Raw genomic sequence first — 20,824 nt, 5'->3', positions numbered from 1 at the left:
TTGTGGCAGGGTGTGAAAACAATTCCTAAGGCTTATATACCTTTAATGTGTTGCCCTTTATGTTACACTAAACTGAAAGAGCATGTGTGCATGTGAGAAGAATATCCAGCTCTCACCTCCACAAATACAGGCTTCATCAGCTCCTGTGACTTCCAACAAGATTTCTGGTATCCCAGATTAATACCCAGCACAACTGTAAGCCTGGCTTGATGTTAGCACTTACTAATGCATACGTGATACTTGCTTTAGTACTTTTTTAAAATAGAAAATATAGAATGGGCCATTCATTTTTTTAGCCAAGTATGTCCATATGTCTGGGGAGCTGTAGCTATGGTCTCTCTTTTGGGAAAAATATTCTAAGGTCTGCTGTAGTTACATAATGAAAAATTACAGATTACAGGATTTTGAAAGTGAATGTTGTAGGTACTAGAAGGTATGTGCAGAAATAGATATACAGTGTCTTTTTTTCTTTGTTCTTACTTTTAGTCTTTTGAAAGAGTTTTAGTAGAGAACAAGCTACATGGCCTTTCTCCAGCTCTCTCTGAAGCCATCCAGAGCATTTCTCGCTGGGAACTTGTCCAGGCTGCACTCCCGCACGTGCTGCACTGCACCGCCACGTTGCTCTCCAACCGAAACAAGCTAGGTTAGTGCTCGTGTGAGTTTGTTTTTCCATTACTGAAAGTGTCAGTCAAAATATGACAGGTTGATGCTCAGGGCGCCACTGTGTTCTAAATCCTAGAATCCCAGTTAGTTCATTCGGTGGGTTGTCATTCTTGATCTGCTCTCACCTGTGAGAGGTTTCCCATAAAGGTAATGGTCTGATGAGCTGAAGAGTCAAAGTAGTTCAGTAGTGTTTTGCTAGTTATTTTCAAAAGAATTTAATAGAACTAGCTTTAGCAAAAGCCTTACCATCCATCAGGCGTGGGTTCCTTGAAGGAATGCATATTTCTTTCAAGGCATGGTGCAGTGCCCAATTGCAGCAGATACTTCTGATATCTTCAGTTCTGGGTTTTTTCCCTTCTCTTTATTCAGGCAAATGCGTTTGATTCTCAAGAGATAAGTCAATCAGGTAATAAGAATAGAACAAGGTCCAAATCTAGCTTATTTTACTAGTCTTTTACTGATTCCAGCAGGAATTTGCTTCATGAAATTTGCCATTCAATAGAGTTGAACAGACAAGTCTGTCAAGCTGGCATCTTTTGGGAACACTCTTATATCCATGCATTCAGTTGCCCTGCAACTGACATTTCAGGGACTGAATTGCAAATGCTGCGAAGTAGGTGAAGACTTGAGAATTAAGAGGTTTCAAGCATAATGAAACAGAATGCTGATACTTTTAATGGTAGAATTCGAATTTTCAAATGCTCATCAGGATGTTGGATGCCCAATTTACTGTGCAGCTCTGGAAGTCTTAACAATATCATTAATGAGAATCCTGTGAGATACTGTTATGCCTTTTTCCATCCAGGACATCAGGATAAGCTTGGAGTAGCTGAAACAAAGCTTCTTCACACTCTTCACTGGATGCTGCTGGAGGCCCCTCAGGACTGCAGCAATGACCGATTTGGAGGAGACAGAGGTTCCAGCTGGGGAGGGAGCAGTAGCGCCTTTATCCACCAGGCTGAAAACCAGGGATCACCAGGACATCCCCGGCCCAGTGCCACGAATGATGAAGAGGAGAATAACAGAAGGAAGTTCTTCCAGAACTCCATGGCCACAGTGGAGCTCTTTGTGTTCCTTTTTGCTCCTCTTGTCCACAGGATTAAAGTAAGTGGAACACTGGTGGGGTACTTGTGTGGAGAGACCTCTGAGCAGGAAAAGAATGATACTGCCTTTGTGATTGTTAATTAATTCAGCCTACAGTGTGCACTGTGTGACCACTGGAAATGTTCTAACAAGCTGGCAGAGTTCCACTGCCATCAGGAAGAAATATTTCCAGTGACATGAACAATCACCACAGCATCAGGCAGACACAAAGCAAAATAAATCTGAAGTGAGACATTTGTAGCCCTTAGGAATGTCAAAGATCTGTGGCTCTTCTGAAGTCTTTGGGACCCTGGAATCTGCAGAAAGGATTGTGAGCTTTGGTTTGCTCCAGTGATTCTCAACCATTGCTCAGAAGAACCTTGCTAGCTGTTCAGGGATTCCACCTTGGGGCTGCCACTGGAGACCAATTAGCATCATCGTGATGCTAATTATGAGGAATATGCGATAGTGGTGTAAGCATGGCAGTGGTAAAGGCAAGTTGGAAGCAGGCTGCAGGCTTTCTGTCTGCTGCAGTCCCTCTGTTGGTCTTAATGCCAACTTTGCAGAGTGATGTGATGAGGAGACATTTTCTGCCTGTTCCAGCTCCTGTCTCTTGCCTTTAATCTCTCTGGAAGCCTGGTGTTAGCCTTTACATTTCCAGCTAGTCCTGGGAAGAGAAACTGACTATGGAAAGAAGGTGTTTGGAAAAGGTCTATTAAGTCATGAAGTGATGAAGGCTGTTATGTGTTCTAATCCAGCCTTGTATGCTGCGATAATTGAAGATAAAGGACAGAAAGAAAGGATAATCTGTTAAAGCAAGAGAAAGCAGGTCTAGAGAGCTGGGATTTTTCTCTGCTTCTGCTGCTGAATTCCTGTATAGTATTACTCAATTTACTTAGCCCAAATTTTTCACACTTGTCTACTGGTTCTACATTTTCTCTGAAGCTACTGGAACGTAACAGGAAGAAATGCTGAATTCTTCACAGTGCTATACATACAAATGCAGCCTGCCCTTTAAATAGATGAAATGAAACTGGAGATAGATCCTGGCTATTAGAGATTAGGTTTCCAATTTGTTTATATTAATGTAGTTTCCCAGTTACAAGATGGAGTAAATAACAATATCTCAGGTTTACCATGAAAATCTCTGTGACGCTGTGCTGATGAACATTGAAAAGACCATGAAAACATGCATGTTTCTGTCATCAAATCAAAGCTCATAAAAGGTGAGGCAGTTGAGGCATGTAACTGGCTCAGAGTCAACATGGTCCCCTGTGTTTCACAGAGGCAGAGGTTTCAGGAGGAATACTATCTGATCAGATAACCAAAATAATCTATGTGCTCAAAGAAGATGATACATGTTTGCACAGGTAGACCTAAATGATGGAATTCTGAACTTCTGAGAGGATTTGTGTATTTAGCGATGTGCTTTTAAAATAGATTTTTGGGGGCTGAGGGGAATGCATGTGACTTAACTGTAGATAGAAGTGTTGGCATGTCACCAAAAGCTAGCAGTGCAAAGTAAAAATGCAACACATGCTACTGCCACAACTTCCGAGAGTCTTGCGAGGTGCTCCTTAGTAAAAATAGTGTTTTAAAACAAGCTTAGTTTGTAACATTACTTGGGAGCTCATTATGATGTGATGGCACTAACAAAGAGTAAGGAGTAAAAGAGTTGGACAGCTACAATTAGACAGCTCCTTCCATCCCTTTAGCTCTGTGTGGTATGTGGAGCTATTTTAACAGGAGACTGTGGTGCAGCTATAATTATGCTGCCAAAAGGATATTACCATGTTTGTTTGCCTTAAGGGGATAGCTGGATTATACCAACAGCAGTATCTCCTGATTTAGATATGACCTTAGGTCAAGTAAGTGCATACTTACTTGATACCTTTATCCTGCTAAGATTTACTTGTGTACTAATTTACATGACTGCAGCTACTGCATATGTAAAACAATGATGGCAGGGGTGTAAGTAGTACCAATGTCTCTCTCAATGTATTGATATAGCTCAGGTACTAACAATACTAGTAATAACATGATTGTATACTATTAAGTTATAGTAATTTGTCACATTTCATGTTTCCTCAATTTCAAAGCAATGTTTTTCTTTAGGGGAAAGAAGTTCAAGTCTTGGAGTGTAAATCCTAAGGCTGAGTTTGAATACTGAATATGAAGTGGTTATGGTCGGAAGGGGATGCCTTCTGACACAGGAACAGCTTTTTCATTTACAGCTTTATGTCCTGGAAAAAACAGGGTTCATTTGGGAAAAGCCTCTTGTACATTTTTGTATTGAGATTTCCTTATGTTTTTACTTGAAATGTGTTGATGTCTGCTGAGTGGTATCAGTGGCCTTTGAGGCAGCATATTCTGACCACAGAACTGCACACGGTATCGCTGATGCACAAGACCTGTACATCAGAGAAATTACAGTCCTTCTAGACTGGAAACAACATTCTTTTGTGTGAGCTTGTGTGATAAAGCCTCTGTTTCTCTTTCTAGGAGTCTGACCTGACATTTCGGTTGGCTAGTGGCCTTGTTATTTGGCAGCCTATGTGGGAACACAGGCAGCCTGAAGTTTCTGCCTTCAATGCCCTTGTAAAACCAATCAGGAACATCGTTACAGGTCTGTGACTTTGCTGTGGTAAAGTAGCTCCTGAGAGCTGGGACACCTTTCCTTTCTTTGCCTGATGCTGCCCTACCCTTTGTAGTCTATGAAGGAATGTGTTAGTCCTGCAGGAACTAGTCAAACCTTGGGGAACAGTTGAAGGTTGTTTCCCCTCAGAGCCAATCAGTGTTTGTATAATAATTAAATAGGAGATGAGAGAGAAATCACAAATAGGGAATGAGAAGCTCTTTGGTAGGAGTGTCATTTCCTGTCAGACTCCTCTCTCTGCTTCATCGTCTCGTCCATAGTTGCTGAGAAAGGCAAAGGCTGTCTCTGGCAGCAGCCTGGCACAGGTGGAGAAGGCTTTTCCAGACTGGCACTGGACAAAAATCATCCGTGGAGGAAGTGTAGGTTCTCATTCTATCTACAATTTTAATTTTGTCATGTTGTGAAATTAGACAAAGTAGTTTCCAGAGGCTCCAAAGAAGGCTTAGGTTGAGAATTTGCTTTTCCATACCACTGTTATGTTTTTAGACAAAAGTTTTGCTTAAATCCTACAAGGTAGTGAATTGAAAGTGTGCTGGGTATGTCACTGTAGCATGGCTTGCTCACTCTCAAGGGTGCAGAACTGTAATTTTCATAGCAGTAAAAACATAGTTCACTAAATCAGATTTTTCTGGTGACAAGTCATTTTGGATGTAATTTTTTGTCCTGAAGGCTCTATAGGCCTCTGGGACAGTCCAGAATTGGAAAGATTCAAGACTTTCAAATAATTTAAAACCATCTTTGACATTTAGCTTTTCTTCCCTCTGCTTCAAGATCTGGAATCAAAGGATTTCAGCCCTGAAATGAAAAAAGGGAATTAGTCCTAAATTTTCTTTGACTTGGATTTTTTTGTGTAGGTCTCGAGTGTGGTCAGAAAATCCCTAAAGAATCACTTCAGGACTAAAGTCTGAAATGAAAATAATCTGTTTTGAAGTTTTTTTCAGTAGAACAGAATTGGAAATTGTAATGATGGTCTTTATATCAAGGAAGATCCTGCTATCTTAGCATTGTTCTCTCAAGTTGGGACATGAAAGTTAAATTTACTTAAATTTTCTTTCAAACAGCAAATTAAAAAACCTCCTGGAGAAGCTTTGTGATGTTTTATTTGTCAGTATGATCCTGAGTCCTATTTGAATAGCTTGCAATATGACAGGATTTCAAGAATTGTCATCCTAGTTTTTGTGATGATCTCCTACAGTATCACTGATCAAACTTTCTGTATGACATTTGTCTGTTTCCTGTGATGAAGGCTTATGTCAAGTTGGAAATCACAATACATTCTGAGAGATGTAACCTAGAAAAGGAGCTGAATATATGTGAAAATAGGAGGAGGAAGAGCTCCAAAATAAAAGGCACTAGTATGCCTAGGAAAAAATCAATTTGATGCCAGATGAATTTAGGGCAAAATTTATATTCAAATATAATTTTAAATAAATAGGGATTTTTTCAGTGGAAAGAATTGTGCAAAAATTAAGCCTGTCATTTTTTTTCTTTTTATGGCTGTGGCTAATGCACAGTCTATACAGAGAGATGCTGCTTTGGGTTTGGTTTTGTTTTCTGCTTTACCCTTCCAGTGGTACGTTTTGATATTAGAGGTGATTCCTAAAATATCCTCCTTTGACTTCTTTCCTCAGCTAAGAGAAGTTCTCCCACCAACAATCAGAGCGTGACTTGTGAATCCCCTAATCTGGATAGCGGACATACTGAGGTAAGTTGTATGTCAAGGTTAGACAAGCTTGAATAAGGAGATGAGGGAGAGAAGAAAGTAATATTAAGTTAGAACTTGCAGTTACGACCCTAAAGTATTACATCTCCAGAAATTATAGCTCTTCACAGTTCATCCTAAGGCTTCCAACCTTGTCTGCAGTGGAACCAAAGGGTACTGAGTGTAGTAGTCAGCATATTCTTGGCCGTATCTCATAGGATGGAAGCCTGATCTTACATATTTTCTTGGGCAAGAGCCCTGCCTTACACTTTGCCTGTACAATGCCTGGTACTGAGGAGCCTCAGGTCTGAACAATTTCTCCATGATACTGCCACAGTATTGTGCTATAAGTCATAGTCATGTCTAAGCAGAAATTCCAGTAAGAAAACTATTATGGGAGAGATAAGTATGTTTATCTACCTGTTTCCTTTTATTAAAACTATCCAAAGGGACTACAGGTGGTCTGTGAGACAACCCAGACAGATTCTGTACCTCCAAAGGCCGCTGTTTCAGCATGTCATCGTGGAAACTCCTTGGATGGAAGCGTATCCTCACAAACCTCTCAGGAGAGGGGTACCACACATCCCAGGTACAAATGCCTTCAGCAGAAAGTTAAGCTGGTGACTCAATGGTGGAGGTCACAGAAGTCCTTTATCTTGTAGCTGCTGTTGTCTGTACATGACAAAGGTGCTGGATGTTTATCTCAAACTCTTAATTCAGCAAATCTCAGTTCTTGGCAATTAGCAAAGTGATGAAACTTGACATTCAATGCCACTCTCATTAGAGAAGTCTCTAGCTGGCCTCTTAGGAGAGTCTATTTGGTCTTTTCTAATATGCTGGTTTCTTATAATTAAAGACACTAACAAACAGGTTCAGCGGCAGACAGATTGTATCTTTTCTGGCTTCCTTCTGATCAAATTTTCTTTGCCTTTAGGAAAGGATTTTTGCAAGCCTCCCTCCACTGCCTTCATTATGCCTTCTCTGCATTCTGCTCCTTTGCTTGCTTTAGATTTTTGGCCCAAAGGAAGAGACTAACAAAGAAGTGCAGCCACACACACATTCTCCCAGCTTGCCCTGCAGAGCTCAGGCCACGGTTTTCCAGCATGACACTGATAAATTAACTTTTTAAAATCTAGATTTAGGCAGGTAAAGATAGAACCAGCTTTTCAGTAGTGCTGGCCACTCATCAGTGCTGTAAAGTAAATGAAGCTGATGAGTGCTTTCAGGCAGCGGGGGAGGGAGACCAAGCAATATTTTTAGATCTCTCTGGATTTAGAAGTGTCACTTAAACTCCTCCTGAAAATTTTAGTCCTGTTGCTTATCTCCTTTTGGGAAATGTCATATCCAAAACACTGCAGTGTTTTAAGAAATTGCTTCATTACAGAGACAGAAGAAATGTGGGATGGAGTGGGTTTCTGCATGTAATCTAGGAATGGCTCGGGTTTCTCAAAAAGGGTTTTGATGCACCCTTTCTCTAGTGGAAAGGGCAAAACTTCTCTAGGATTCTGATCCCTCCAAGAGGATCCTTCCCTCAGGATTTTGTGTCACGCCAGCTGTCAGTTCAGGGTCTTGACTTAATTTGTATGAATGCACGCCAGTAAAACTGAAGTTGGGGACAGAACTGTCTTTCTGTGTGTGAACACCACTGCTCAGAGGGCGCAGCCAAAAAAATAAGCGGTCTTTTAAGACGACAGCATCAGGTGATCAATTTGTCAAGCTGGGTCTGGTGGTTGCTATGGGGATGAAGCTACAGACAGGCTTTGAAGAGAGCATCATTATGTCTCCTCATTTGCAGGACTCATTGATCAGTTAAAACTGTAGAGGGAGCTTTGGTTGCCAAGCAACAGACAACGGCGGGGAGGGGGAGGGGGGAACAAATGTTGTTTACTCACCAACAGCCGCAGTATTCCTTTGTCCTTGGGCCCAGTTAGAAGGAAGGCTGCCTTTCCACCTTCCCTGCGGTCACAGATAACTAAGAGCTGTTTATATGAACACCAGGTTTCCTTCTAAATAAAGCACAGAGTTTAATTTCTGGTTCCTCAGACACTTCTTGAGCAAATGACATGTTCCTCTCATCCTTGCTAATTATCTCTGCTCCACTCAGTGAAATTCTGCATTTACAGATGACACAGTTTAACGCTGAAGCCAATAAAGCCACAGCCCTTTATCCAGCTGTTGTCTTGAACACACTGCCTGGGAAACAGACTTTGCAGACAGGACCTCAGTGACAAGTATTATATATTATATTATATTATATTATTATTATATTATATTATTATATACATCATAAGGAGAACATGCCTTGCTTCAAGGCGTGTTGTGCCTCAGGTTTGCCTATGCCACATATACATATATACAGGGGAGCATGAAAAGGACATTAGACTCAAACACTAATCTGACTCCTGCAAAGTGACCAGGGAGCAATGCATGTTAATTTTTATTTGCTACTGAGGTGATGGGCTTATTTCTTTTGCTGGGATGTGTTGACTATCCCAGCTATCCATCTGTTTTTTTACAGGCTGCATCTACGTGACACAATCTTGCCTGTGACAAAAGCAGCCTTCACATCAGGTTTCTGGGGGAAGCTTTACTGTGTATTTCCATTTATCATTATTTCCTCCTTTCTAACTAATTTTTTCAGGCATTTCTAACAGCTTATTTTAAAGTCATCAAACTTGTAACATTTCTACCTTGAATACAGCACTGGAGAGAAGCTTTGGCTCTATAGATTGCATATAGTGACATATGCTGACATGGACGGCTGGTCTGCAGTCACCAAGTGCCTTCAACATGAGCCTGGGGGGCTGGCAGCAAACCAGCTCCTGCGGGTTTGGGTTATAGATGCACACACTGCTGCAAGCCCAGCCTTGCCACCTGCCCCTGGTTTCCAAGCATGCAATATGAAGCAGAGCTCACATGATTCCTAGTGGCATCCGCATTCACTGCACACTTCTTTCTCCTTTGCCAGTCCTATATCTGCCTTAGATGCACAGGGCAGCTCTGTGGCACTGGGCAGTGATCCAGCAAAGCACTTTAAGTGTGCACTTCACTTGAAGCACTTGGAGGTTCCACTGGGTAGTATCAGTGCTTGTTCTCTAATGCTTGGCTGGACTGTGGCCTTGGACACTTCTGTCCAGAATGTGGTGGTACCCAGCATGACATGGGGGTGTCCTGCCAATGCTGTTTGCATGCTGTTTAGCAGGATTGATAGTATAAATGTGGGGTTTTTTAAAGAAATATTTTATGGTCTTGTAATGTTTGCCCAATGCCTGAGAATGCAATTCATGGAAGTGCTGTTGTTTTTTATAGAATCTAAAAATCAGATTCATGGGGGTGTGTTTCTAAGAGACTGAGTGGAAGCATTCCAGTTGTGTACTTCCGCAAGCAAAGAAATAGATCTCCAGAGTTCCCTCCCCACTCCCAGCATTTCACACCTTCTTTACCCATGTGATTCTTGTTCCTCAGATTCCCTTTCACTGCTGCTTTTCTGACAGAATGTCCCCTAACAGCTAGTGACTTTACAGAAGGTAGATCAGGGTGGTTGTACTCAGCTGGGAGAGAAGTGATATAAAAGGTAAATAATTATAAAGTGGGGGGCATTTTATTGCAGTAATACTGACTGTGAAAATGAATATGATCCCTCTGAAATCTCTATTCTCTGGCTTACTACAGCCATCTTGCTTTTGAATGAACTAAGTTCTATAATACTTAAGAAATTCCATACTAAAACCCATCAGAAAATGACACCATCTGAAAGGCAGGAGAACCATAATGAAGGCTAAAAATGTTCCTCTTTTCTAGAACACCTTGGCATCCATAATAGTAACTTTTACTCATATAAGAATCAATTTAATTGGCTTAAAGGGTTAACTAACTTAGCTGCCCTTCCTTCCCCTTCTTAAGTAAGGGCTGATGGGTACAAATGTAAACCCTACCTAAATATATATTACTGGTGTCTGAGCAGCAGATCCTCAAGGGTTGTCTGTTTCCAGCTGAAAAAAATTAGTCAGTCAGTGCAGGTGCTGGGGGCAGTTCAGACCACAGTTGCTTATCCATGAAAACACTTAACAAAGCATGTACTTGAGTTCTCTAGGGAGCTGAAAGCTAAATACTCACTTACATGTCTTCAGTAATGCTTTCCTCAGTCAGGGCCTTAGTCCCAAAGGGTCAGTGTCAGATGTCCCTGCAAGCTGAAGCAGGCACTGCTGCATGCACATCCTGGTGATTTCTGAGGATGGCAGGAGAATGAGAGGGACTTACAGCTATTGATGAGTGGCTGAATTTTAGGCCTCTTAGCAAAGTTCTTGGGTGTTTTGGGGTGGACCAGCATGTATGCTTGGGCAGAACTGGTTTCCAGCTATCAAAGAAAACCTTGTACTATCAACAGTGATTCCGTAAGAACAGTTGAATGCACAAATGGATGATCATCGAATGGTTCTTTATTCAGAGATGTGAGTATCTAAGATGGGCTAGGGGGACTGACGACTAACATTTCTCCTTCTGGAACAGGGTGTCCCTGGTGATCCCACCATGTCAGAAGTCTCGCTATGCCACATACTTTGATGTGGCAGTGCTGCGCTGCCTGCTGCAGCCGCACTGGTCTGAGGAGGGCACACAGTGGTCACTGATGTACTACCTGCAGAGGCTGAGGCATATGCTACAGGAAAAGCCAGAGAAACCACCCGAGCCAGAGATCACGCCTTTACCAAGACCTCGCAGCAGCTCCATGGTGGCTGCCGCACCCTCTCTGGTGAATACCCACAAAACTCAGGTAAGCAGTTGCCAGAAGTAAGAAAATAGCAACTGTCATGGTGATGCTCAGAAGCAGTGCTTGGACAACTAGTGAAAAAGCACAGCTTCGGTGTTGGTTAAACTGCCTGGAAGTCAGATACGTGCATTGATTCAGAAAGAGACCATGAGAACAATGAGGGGTTTGGAGGCGGAATCTGATGCAGAGACCCAGAGCTGGTGACTGCTAAGAGCTTGAGGGTTGATTCGGAATAATTAATCTAGGGTGAACTGTAATAACATTGGGTTTTGATGTGTGAATATACTAATGTAGTTGTTCAGAAGAAATCAGACTGCCTTTGCATTGTGGTGTAATGCTCAGGACTCTGAGCTTCTTTGCTGTAACCCCTCAAAAGAGAGGAAAGGAACTGCACTTGGTATAGCACTGCACACTGCAGGCAAGCCCTTGGGTTAAAATCTTGGACCAGACTTTGCAAACAGTGGCAGTGGTTAAAAGCTCTTCATTTTGTTACCTCTTCTCCTGATGTTCTAACTGCGTAACTTTTACCTTTATTTTTGCCAAGCTTTATTATTTCCTGGAAAAGGAACCCCAGACTCCTGACCTTGCTGCAGTAAAGATCTTTGTGTTAGAGCCTAAATGTTTTTTCTTCTGGGTAGTTCACTGTTATTCCAGGGATAAAAAGTGGATGCTGCTGCAGTTTCAGTTAATCTCCTTGTTGATTTGTGCTACTTTTAGGCTGTGCATTCTTTTCCTGTCATGTGGGCTTTTAACAGCAAGTTCTGATTTATTAAGTTGATGAAACTGCCTAACAAAATTTAATACAGATTCTATTTTTGCAATCCAATTTTATGACATACCTCAAGTAAAAGGCTCTATCTTCAGTTAATGTTTCTGTCAAATGTCTTTTTTGAGTCATTTTAGGTGTTTTCTTAAACTCCTTGCTTTCAGCATTGTAGACCTCTGGCAGGTTTTGACTTGTCATTTTATAAGGTAGAAGGGTAAAATATCTTTCCTCATGTTTTTTCCTGATGTTCGTAAGTGAGAAGACAAGCACTAAGCAATGTAAACATTAGTACCATTATTTTTAAATCTCAGGATTTTATGGCCATTTTTATGAGGGCTGGTGGGTTACTTGTTGTTTTAAGGGCTCAGCAGCAGTGTATTGTTTAAACTGTATTGTACTTTTGTGTCATTTTTGTAAAATGTTGCCTGCTTTGTCCCTGTAAAAGCTTGACAAATCTCCATAAAGGCCAGGTGATGTGAATTACTGTTCGGTCTTAATCTACTTTTGCATGGGGATTTTATAGGATTTCTATACATGGACAGATAAATCCTCCTTAATATCATCTCCTGGAGGGAGAACTGGAAGATACTGCTGCTGATGTGGTTCACTGTTTCCATGACATACTGTCCCTTTGCTCCTAACAACCCGGTTATCTTGCACACTAACAAGTTCAGCTAACAGTGCGACGGGGGGTGCAGTCAGTAGTTCTCAGCACAGTGGGAGCGTGAATGGGGTTGTCTTCCCCAGGCCCTGTTTGCACTAGTGTTGTGCTGGTTCTTCTCTACGCAGTGAAATGCTTCTCTCCTTTCACATGCTTGACTCTTTCTTGCTTTTCCAGGCTGTTTCTCTTGCAGAAGATGCCTTTACTCAGCTGCTCCTACATTTTTCTGTTAAATCCATTTGGCAATTCCACTGGGTACTTCCTAGCTGCTAATGTGAGGACTCTGTCCAGGGCGTTCCTCCCTCTAGGGCTAGGTTTGATTGCTTTCAGTAACCTCTATGTCAGTCCTGTGTATTTTTACTGTACTTCATCAAATTGGAATCCTATTTAAAAAGTCTTCCAGTTGGTTACACAGAGCAGCTGTGATGGAGGAGGTGAAATGGTCTTCTGTGCAGGAAAAGTTTCAGCTCATGCCCCCCTTCTTTGCAACTCAGAGGACTGAAATATTTGCAGTGCACAGAGACACCTAGGCTCTGTTTCATCCCAGACAGCTGTAGGGACTTAACTGCTGTTCTTAAATTCAGAGCCTCATCACTCAAGGCTCTCTGCAGAGAAGAGGATGCCACCTCCAGATGGCTAAAATTTGTCATTTCTTTCTATCAGGACAGGGGGCTGTGTGCTGAGACCTCACCTGCTCATCCAACATGGGGATATGATTAAAGCCTGCTTTTTCAATCTAGATCTTAAACTCTTAACACAAAGTCATCAGTTCAAGTTGATCAATCAGTTGACAAAGGTATCAGTGCTCTGTATTTCAGTGGGATAGATTTAAAGTCTCAGGCAGAAACTGATGGAAGGCAAGAACAGCTGCCTGCAAATCACATCAGGGACCAGTAGATTTTTCTGGTAAATCTATATTCATTCTATTATCCTGCAGTTTATCAGGGAGCTTCCTGCATCTCTCTGAGTCTCAGCAAATTGCTCACACTTTTTGTTGGTTTCTGTGTGCCTGAAATCACATTTCAGAGATAAGCTTGGGCTAAACAGGTTGGGATTGAGAGAACATGAAAAACACGCTTCACATATTGCCTGGTAAACTGAAGAGCAAAGTAGGAAAGGTCTATGCAACATGCCAGCACTTGTTGTTGCAAAGGAAAAGGGTACCTGGATGGAGTGTGAATAAAATAAATACTGCCTTCCTTTCAGACCTGGCGACATGTGATAAAGGAAACCCGCATTGCGCCTGTATGCAGTGAATTCAGTGTAGGGACACGTCTAGGAAATGACACCTTCAGAGGCTCACAAACCTCTGGAGTCTTGTACTAACATTGCAGAGTCAAACAGCCAAAGCTTAAATTAAGCATAAGACCGATGCAGCTGCAGCACTTGCTGCAATGCTGATGTAAAGCCAAGAGTCTCAAGTGTGATATCTTCAGAGCTCAGAGACGTACTGATACACTGGTAGCCAAAGTCATGCAGACAGGAAAGCATTAGAAAACAAACAATAAAATCTAGAGTAGCAGCCCCAAATCTATTTTGCTTTCTTATCCATCCTGTGCATATAATTGCAACATAACCTACTGCACACAACATCCACATTTTTAATCAGTCTTCAACAGGAGAACTAGCTTGCTTCATTAAAATACAACATATACCACACTGTACACGTGATGATTCTGTAATTTGGTTTTCTAGTGTTTGATACCTACCCTAAGTGGATTTCAGACCTGGGACTGTGTCTTTCTGTTTGTATGGCTTGTATCACAGCAGGGCCTGATCCTTACTCTGTCCTTTTGATGACCATAGATGACCTAATAGTAACTAATGGACAAAGATAACGAACCTGAAATAAATTCATACAATGTTTTCCAACCAGAAGAGGCCAGAGAGCTATAAAAGCTAAGAACTGAACCATAGGAAATCCTTGCTGGCCTTGCTATTGAGAGCACCTGGGGTTGCATCCTGCTTTACTGTCTACTGTGTTTTACATATGACACCTCCCCTGAATCTTTAGTCATATATGAAAATGGTTTAAAAGCTTACCTTGGTTGACTGTGACTGAAAACAGAGGAATCTTTCTGGTGTGTGTCTCCTTGTGTTAATAAAATTAGTGACATGGATTTGAAGGCTGCCTTCGATTAAGCTGAAAGGTTTGTGAAGAATGTGTGGTCCTCAGTAGCCCAGTACAGCAAACGTGGTACCTGGTGCCTAAGACTTCAGCTGCAAAAACTGTCACTGGATTCTGCTGGACCTTCATATACATAATACTGCATGCTTGTGTACAGCAAAGCTTGTTAGCTCTGCAAAACAGATTCTGGCTAGCCAGAATCTAAATCTCCTGTACCATAGGAGTCACTTCATCTATCACTGGTGTATCACTGTCTCTGGATTAAATGCAAAAAGGATTTTTTTAACATTGACCCAGTTGTTTAGCACAAGATTTCTGCTGGGGGAGCAAGGATAAATAGCATTGCCATTGGAAATAAGCTGATATTTGGACAGAAGAAAATTATCCCGAGGGAATTTGGTCAGGTCAGCTGCACAATCATCTCATGAAAAGTGGCATCAAATCTTTAATGAGAACAGATGGCCAGGAGCTGAGCTTATGCCACCTTTTGCAGCAGCAAAGCCTTTCTTTACCGTAGGCAGCTGTAATGTACGTGGCTGGGTGCAGAAGGGGAGTGGAGTGCCCTCTACTGAACTCTCAGTAAATTAGCCTCACGGTCTTGCTGTCGTGGGACGTTCTGGGGTATAGCAATAGGGGCTTTCACAAATATGAACTGTGATGGCCAGATCTTGGAGCACTGTTATGACAAATGAATGACATAGAAGTCTTGGGTTTCTTCAAGTCTCTTGAAGGGACTGTGCTGCTTATTGCAGTTCAATTCCAAAATACATGTTTAAGGGCATATGTTATTAAGGTGCATAATCTCTTCGATCTGAAATAAAATGCTTCAAACAGGACAGCCATTGTGATTGCTCATAAATGTAAATCAAGACCTCAAGAAGATTATCAGCTACCCAGAGTCATACCTGGGGTCAGAATCAGGGGAGAACAGAACATGAGTCTTCCATGCCACTACACTACACTGGCAGCAATGCCCAAGGCTTTCTGTGGAAGCACAATGTGCTCTACTTATTTTCTGTGGTAACAGAAATGTTGGACAAGGTCAAAAATTCTGGGAGTGTCTAAATTTTGCTTGTTAATTTGTTTTTCTTTAAGTGTGTGAATGGTGTTTTGTGTGATGAATTGAAGGTTCTTTTCATCTGTAGTGCTCCTATGACAGCTCGTGGAAGTAGCTCTTTCTTTTTTTAAAGCTGATTATCCTCTATTTCTCCTTGTGCTTATTGTTGTATTTTGGGAACTGCAGGATCTTACAATAAAATGCAATGAGGAAGAAAAATCCCTGAGCACAGAAGCATTTTCCAAGGTTTCACTGACCAACTTACGTAGACCAGCAGTTCCAGATCTCTCCACAGACCTGGGGATGAACATCTTCAAAAAGGTGAGTGAAAGACAATTGTACTTTAATTTGCTTATGATTCAGCACCTCAGTGTCCTGTTAAGTAGCAGCTGAAGGTCTGCTTGGACTATATATATTCATGCTATATGCAAGACTGATGTCTCTTTTCATTGGAAGTGATTCTGTGTGTTATTACAAAGGTTTTTGTATGCCAGTTCCAAGCAGAATACTGAAATCTTTATACAAATAATTATCCTGCTGAAACTGCTCGAGGGGGAGAGTACTCAAACAGTGCTGATTTTTAAGTGCTGGTGCTCACTGTAGTTCCAGCTAAATCAGTGAGTTTTTCTGATGTTTTTGCCTCATGAAGCTCTGGGTTTGCAGCCACCTGAGGTAATTAGCACAGTTTGGTGGATTCTATAAATCTAGCTTATGGTGTGAGAATGTCATAAAATTATACAAGGTCATCCATCCCAGCCTGGGGCAAGGCTGAGCTTCTGTAAATGCTCATATGGTCCCAGAGCACCGATAAAATGGCCAAGATAAAAAGCTCAGAGTAGAAGATTAAACTTGGGCCACACATCTCTCTTATCTTTTTCCCTCAAATGGTAGTTTGCCATGCTTCAAAGCCTCTATCTGCTCTCATACCTGCTCCTCTTGCTCCTGCAGTTTAAGAGCCGCAAAGAGGACAGGGAGCGTGAGCGCAAAGGGTCGATTCCTTTCCACCATACTGGGAAGAAGCGGCAGCGAAGGATGGGCGTGCCCTTCCTTCTCCATGAGGATCACTTGGATGTCTCGCCCACACGCAGCACTTTCTCCTTCGGCAGTTTCTCTGGAATTGGAGAGGACCGGCGTGGCATTGAGAGAGGAGGATGGCAAACCACCATATTAGGTGAGATATGGTTATTTCTGCCCCAGGTTCTGTGTCATTCCTGTCTTGGGGGTCCAGAGAAAACACACATTCTTTATTGCTTCATCTATCCTATGTCCTTGGCTTTGCAGCATTACACCCCTGTTTGTAGAAGTGGCAACTGCTGACAGCAGACCTTGAATGACTTACATTTTAGTTTACTTTGTCTCTGAAAACTACCATCTTAAGTGGAATAATAGCTACTGCAGCAACCTGTAGTCATGTCCGTGACGCTTCAATACAGCCCCTGAGTGGTAGCGAGCACTGCACAACAGCAGCTTAAAATAGATTCTAGGAATGGTTGCATCCTCTTCTTTTAGAGAAATCTCTGGAGAGGCAGAATATAGTCATTAGGAGGATAGCAAAAACCATTCACAGTCTTTCTCAAGTGGCTACAAAATAAATAGGGTACTGTCTCAGATAGCGAGGCTTATGCTATCTTGGTATTGCAAAGATATAGTATTTAAATCTAAATATTGACTCCTTCAAGCTTCCAAGTGTTCACTAAACAGTATCTAGTCATTATATCTATTTCATAAACTTACTCCTAATGTCATAGGTTTTCTTCCTAGCATCTTTTCTGGGAGATGATAGGTGGGAAAATAATTGTCTAAGGCCATGGCTTAGGTAGCATCACTTTGTAAGCTCCCCATTGTAAATGTGTCCCTCTTGGGGACACAGGACAATGATCTTAGCCAAGTGAATTCTTAATGATTCTTATGTGTTTTGTCAATGATAATAAACACCTACAGGTTTTTACAAGAATCGTAATCTTAGTGTCCAAATCCTCTTTTCTAGATCTTCAGTAGCTCAATAAGTTAGTTAAATTTTGATCTAAGGGGCTCAAGACTCTTGTCCTGGCTTAAAGTTCTTTCATTTCGGTATCTCAATGAAATCATGTTTTTTCAGATCCAATGGTCAACAGATCCTTTGCTTTTGCACTCCCCATTCTTGTATACCTATATATTTTTTTTTTTTTTGGACAAGGAGAGAATAAACTAGAATACTATAATTTTCCCCAAAGGGTGAAGTCTTTGCTGACCAGTCTTACTTTCCTGAAGCTGCTGGAGGGTGACAATGTGGGTGCCAGCTAAATCAAATCACTACGTGCTATGGGGAAGAACCTTGGAGAGAGTTTGTATATTTGGTCTTTATGTCAATGAACCCCCATAAGATGTCTCACTGTAATGTTTGGTTCTGTTCTACACGATCCTGGAAGGCCTTGACTTTTGCTGGCTCCAATCCTTAAATTTCTAACCTCAGTTACTGCCTCTTGTGTCCAAGCACCTCTCAGAAGGGTAAACCAAATACCCATTTCTTGTCTTCATCCTAGGGAAGTTTACCAGACGGGGGAGCTCTGACACAGCAACGGAGATGGAGAGCCTGAGCGCCAGGCATTCACACTCTCATCACACGCTGGTCTCTGACCTGCCCGACCACTCCAACAGCCATGGGGAGAACACAGTCAAAGAAGGTAAATTTAACACATGAGGAAAGAAACGTGTCACTGAAATAGCAATGCCGAGAAGCTGAGGAAATGTTACTCTTTCGTGTGTGAGCATATGACTAATTTTTTTTCCCTTTTTTTTGTTTTCCACATCTTTAAAGGTTTTTTTTGTTCTGTATAGAAAAGTGTTCTGAACCTTTCATATTTATCTGGTGCAGTTTGTCAAAAAAATTGTCAGTCAAGAGCAGGGAGAAAACAGGATTTGGGATTTTTTCACCTTAGCACAACAGAACACAGTAGTTTGGGCAGAAACTTGGTATTGCTAACTGCAGTCGTTTCACAGGAATCTTGTGGTATTTAATACCCTTTCACAGTCCCCACCTGCTGGAATTTTTCTTAATTCCCCTGGTTCCAAATAAAGCCTAGCTTTTAAACTTACTCAGAATTTTTCTGGGTCCTATGTTGTGGAGCCCTCTGCAGAAGTAACAATGCCGGTGTGACCACAATGGGAGACGCCTCTGGTGGGAAGCTTCAGGTCTGCTCCAGAAGGGAGAGTCTTTCTGTTGGCCGAGCAGCACCACCTTTGTCAAACAATGTTAGCCAGGCAGAGGAAAGCTCTCTTCTGTCAGCAGGGCTGTCTGCACCAGAGCACTTTGCTGGCACCATTCCTATTGCCTAAGCATAGCGAATTTGTTTTCTCCCTCACCATAGTGCTACTGACAATACCTGAAATGTTCTGTAGTTAGAGAGTAAGTACATGTCTTTTGTTTTGTGTTACCAACTGTATCCAAGCATGCTGGTCATTCACAATTGCCTATCTGTTGTCTACTTTCCCTAGAAGGCAGCATTTGCTAATAAACTCGTTTCTTCTGGCTGACACTGAAAAGCAGAGATGGAAAATTGGTTGTGTCCTAGGTTGCTGCATGAGAGGAGTCACAGGCACATGGGCACATACTGCAGGCATGAATAGATGTAAATGAAGAGGATAAAAATAAATGAAGATGTGAATGGATGTAAATAAAGAGGATATAGATTTTTGTTACCCACCTTAAAGCAACCTACACAAAATATAGTGAAAGAAAAATTAGCTACCTTTCAATAGTCATCAAGTTTTGTAGCTCTTGTACAAAAATACTTAACTCCATCTTCATTGTGATCTTCACTGCAAATTTCAGTGAAAGCCTGTAAAAAGTCATGCTTGCCAACAAGTAATCCTGTGATTACAGGTAGCTAATACCTGCCCTAATCACTGACCGAATTGTAGTCTAGTTCAAGGTACTGCTATCAGCCTCGGAACATTTTCTCCTAATAAATAGTGCTAGTTCAGTGCTGGTAGGGTTGCACCCTACCCTTTCCATGAGGAAATGTAGTCACCACTCTGGCAAGTTATTTACATAATATAACCAGGCCATTGTTGAGTCGGTGCTTGAAGATTCTTGTGTGTTACTTTATGGATTAGCTCATATTCTAAATAGCCTGAGGTAAAGGTTCTTTGTTGTTCCACAGCTCTGCTATTGTACTGTCTGGCAGAAGGTGGCCCAATCAACATCATGGGACATATAAGGTCTTTCTACACTTCAGGGCATATAAACTTACCTACAAAGCACTAAGTGTGTGAAATTACTAACATCATGGCTTGGAGTTCAGCATAAGTTGTAAAACCATGGTGAATTATTGATAAAAATGTCCCTGTGTTAACTTGTGTTAATTTAAACTTGGCTGTGTCATGGCGGTTTCTCCTCTGGAGCTCAGTGAGATTAGAAACCACATGTAATCAGTCAGCTTTGCATTTTGGAGATGGTTTAGATTGTCACAGGTACTGTTTAGGAATACACTGCTCCATTTCTTTCAACTGGGGTGATGAAATATTTCAAACTGGTGTGACTTAGAAAGCTGTTCTGAATTGGTGCTGCTATTATCCTCCTTCGCTCCTGCATCCAGCTGCAGGGTCCTCCTTATTTCCCTTACCTTAAGACCAGAACTGAACCAAGACAGGGAGCAAAGCTAGCCAAAATCTAAACCCTCTTTTGGATTAGATTTAGGCTGGCAGAGCTCCCTGGTTTACTTACTGCCCAGCTGACAGAAATCAACTTAAACTGCCGTGGATTGCTAGAGCGCACTTGGGGTTGTTCTAATTTACACCAGCTTAAAAGAAGAGATGAATCCGTGCTTTCATCCCTGTACCCATGATAGGAATTAGGAACCTGTCTTGTCTTTCAGCATTACAAGCTGCATTTAGAGCTACTTCCTTCATGTAAGCAAGGACAGCCTCCGTTTGCCGTTTCATAACTCTTGAGATGGAGATTTACAGGTAGCCATTTTCCTCCCTGCAGTGCGGTCCCAGATCTCCACCATCACCGTGGCCACCTTCAACACCACCCTGGCCTCATTCAATGTGGGCTATGCCGATTTCTTCAGCGAGCACATGAGGAAGCTGTGCAACCAGGTGCCTATCCCTGAGATGCCCCATGAGCCGCTTGCATGTGCCAACCTCCCACGGAGCCTGACGGACTCCTGCATCAATTACAGTTGCTTGGAGGATACGGATCACATTGATGGAACCAACAACTTTGTCCACAAGAACGGCATGCTGGATCTCTCGGTAATTGGCAAGGAATGAGGAAAGCCAGGTCCCTCTTCTGTCAATATAGCTGTACCATTGAGATCAGGGTTTTGATGGGCTTTTCCTCCACCTCTTTATATG

The 20,824-nt window shown here is 41.9% G+C and overlaps 1 protein-coding gene across 1 annotated transcript in view; it reads left to right on the top strand.

The window, feature by feature from the left end:
* UNC80 (unc-80 homolog, NALCN channel complex subunit) overlaps positions 1 to 20,824 on the top strand; it is a gene marked incomplete at both ends in the record, with an annotated part of 128,707 nt that overhangs the window by 7,159 nt on the left and 100,724 nt on the right. Inside the window, 10 exons of the mRNA XM_084264990.1 lie at positions 487 to 643; positions 1,469 to 1,767; positions 4,249 to 4,372; positions 6,034 to 6,107; positions 6,554 to 6,693; positions 10,614 to 10,875; positions 15,671 to 15,805; positions 16,433 to 16,655; positions 18,007 to 18,147; positions 20,454 to 20,722. Coding sequence (XP_084121116.1) covers positions 487 to 643; positions 1,469 to 1,767; positions 4,249 to 4,372; positions 6,034 to 6,107; positions 6,554 to 6,693; positions 10,614 to 10,875; positions 15,671 to 15,805; positions 16,433 to 16,655; positions 18,007 to 18,147; positions 20,454 to 20,722 — 1,824 coding nt within the window. The remainder of the gene's footprint in view (positions 1 to 486; positions 644 to 1,468; positions 1,768 to 4,248; positions 4,373 to 6,033; positions 6,108 to 6,553; positions 6,694 to 10,613; positions 10,876 to 15,670; positions 15,806 to 16,432; positions 16,656 to 18,006; positions 18,148 to 20,453; positions 20,723 to 20,824) is intronic.

The sequence above is a fragment of the Gallinula chloropus genome (genome assembly GCF_964237585.1).
Source record: "Gallinula chloropus genome assembly, chromosome: 5".
NCBI lineage: Eukaryota > Metazoa > Chordata > Aves > Gruiformes > Rallidae > Gallinula > Gallinula chloropus.
The sequence above is the reverse complement of the archived record's forward strand: the minus strand, read 5'-3'. Positions and strand labels throughout refer to the sequence as shown.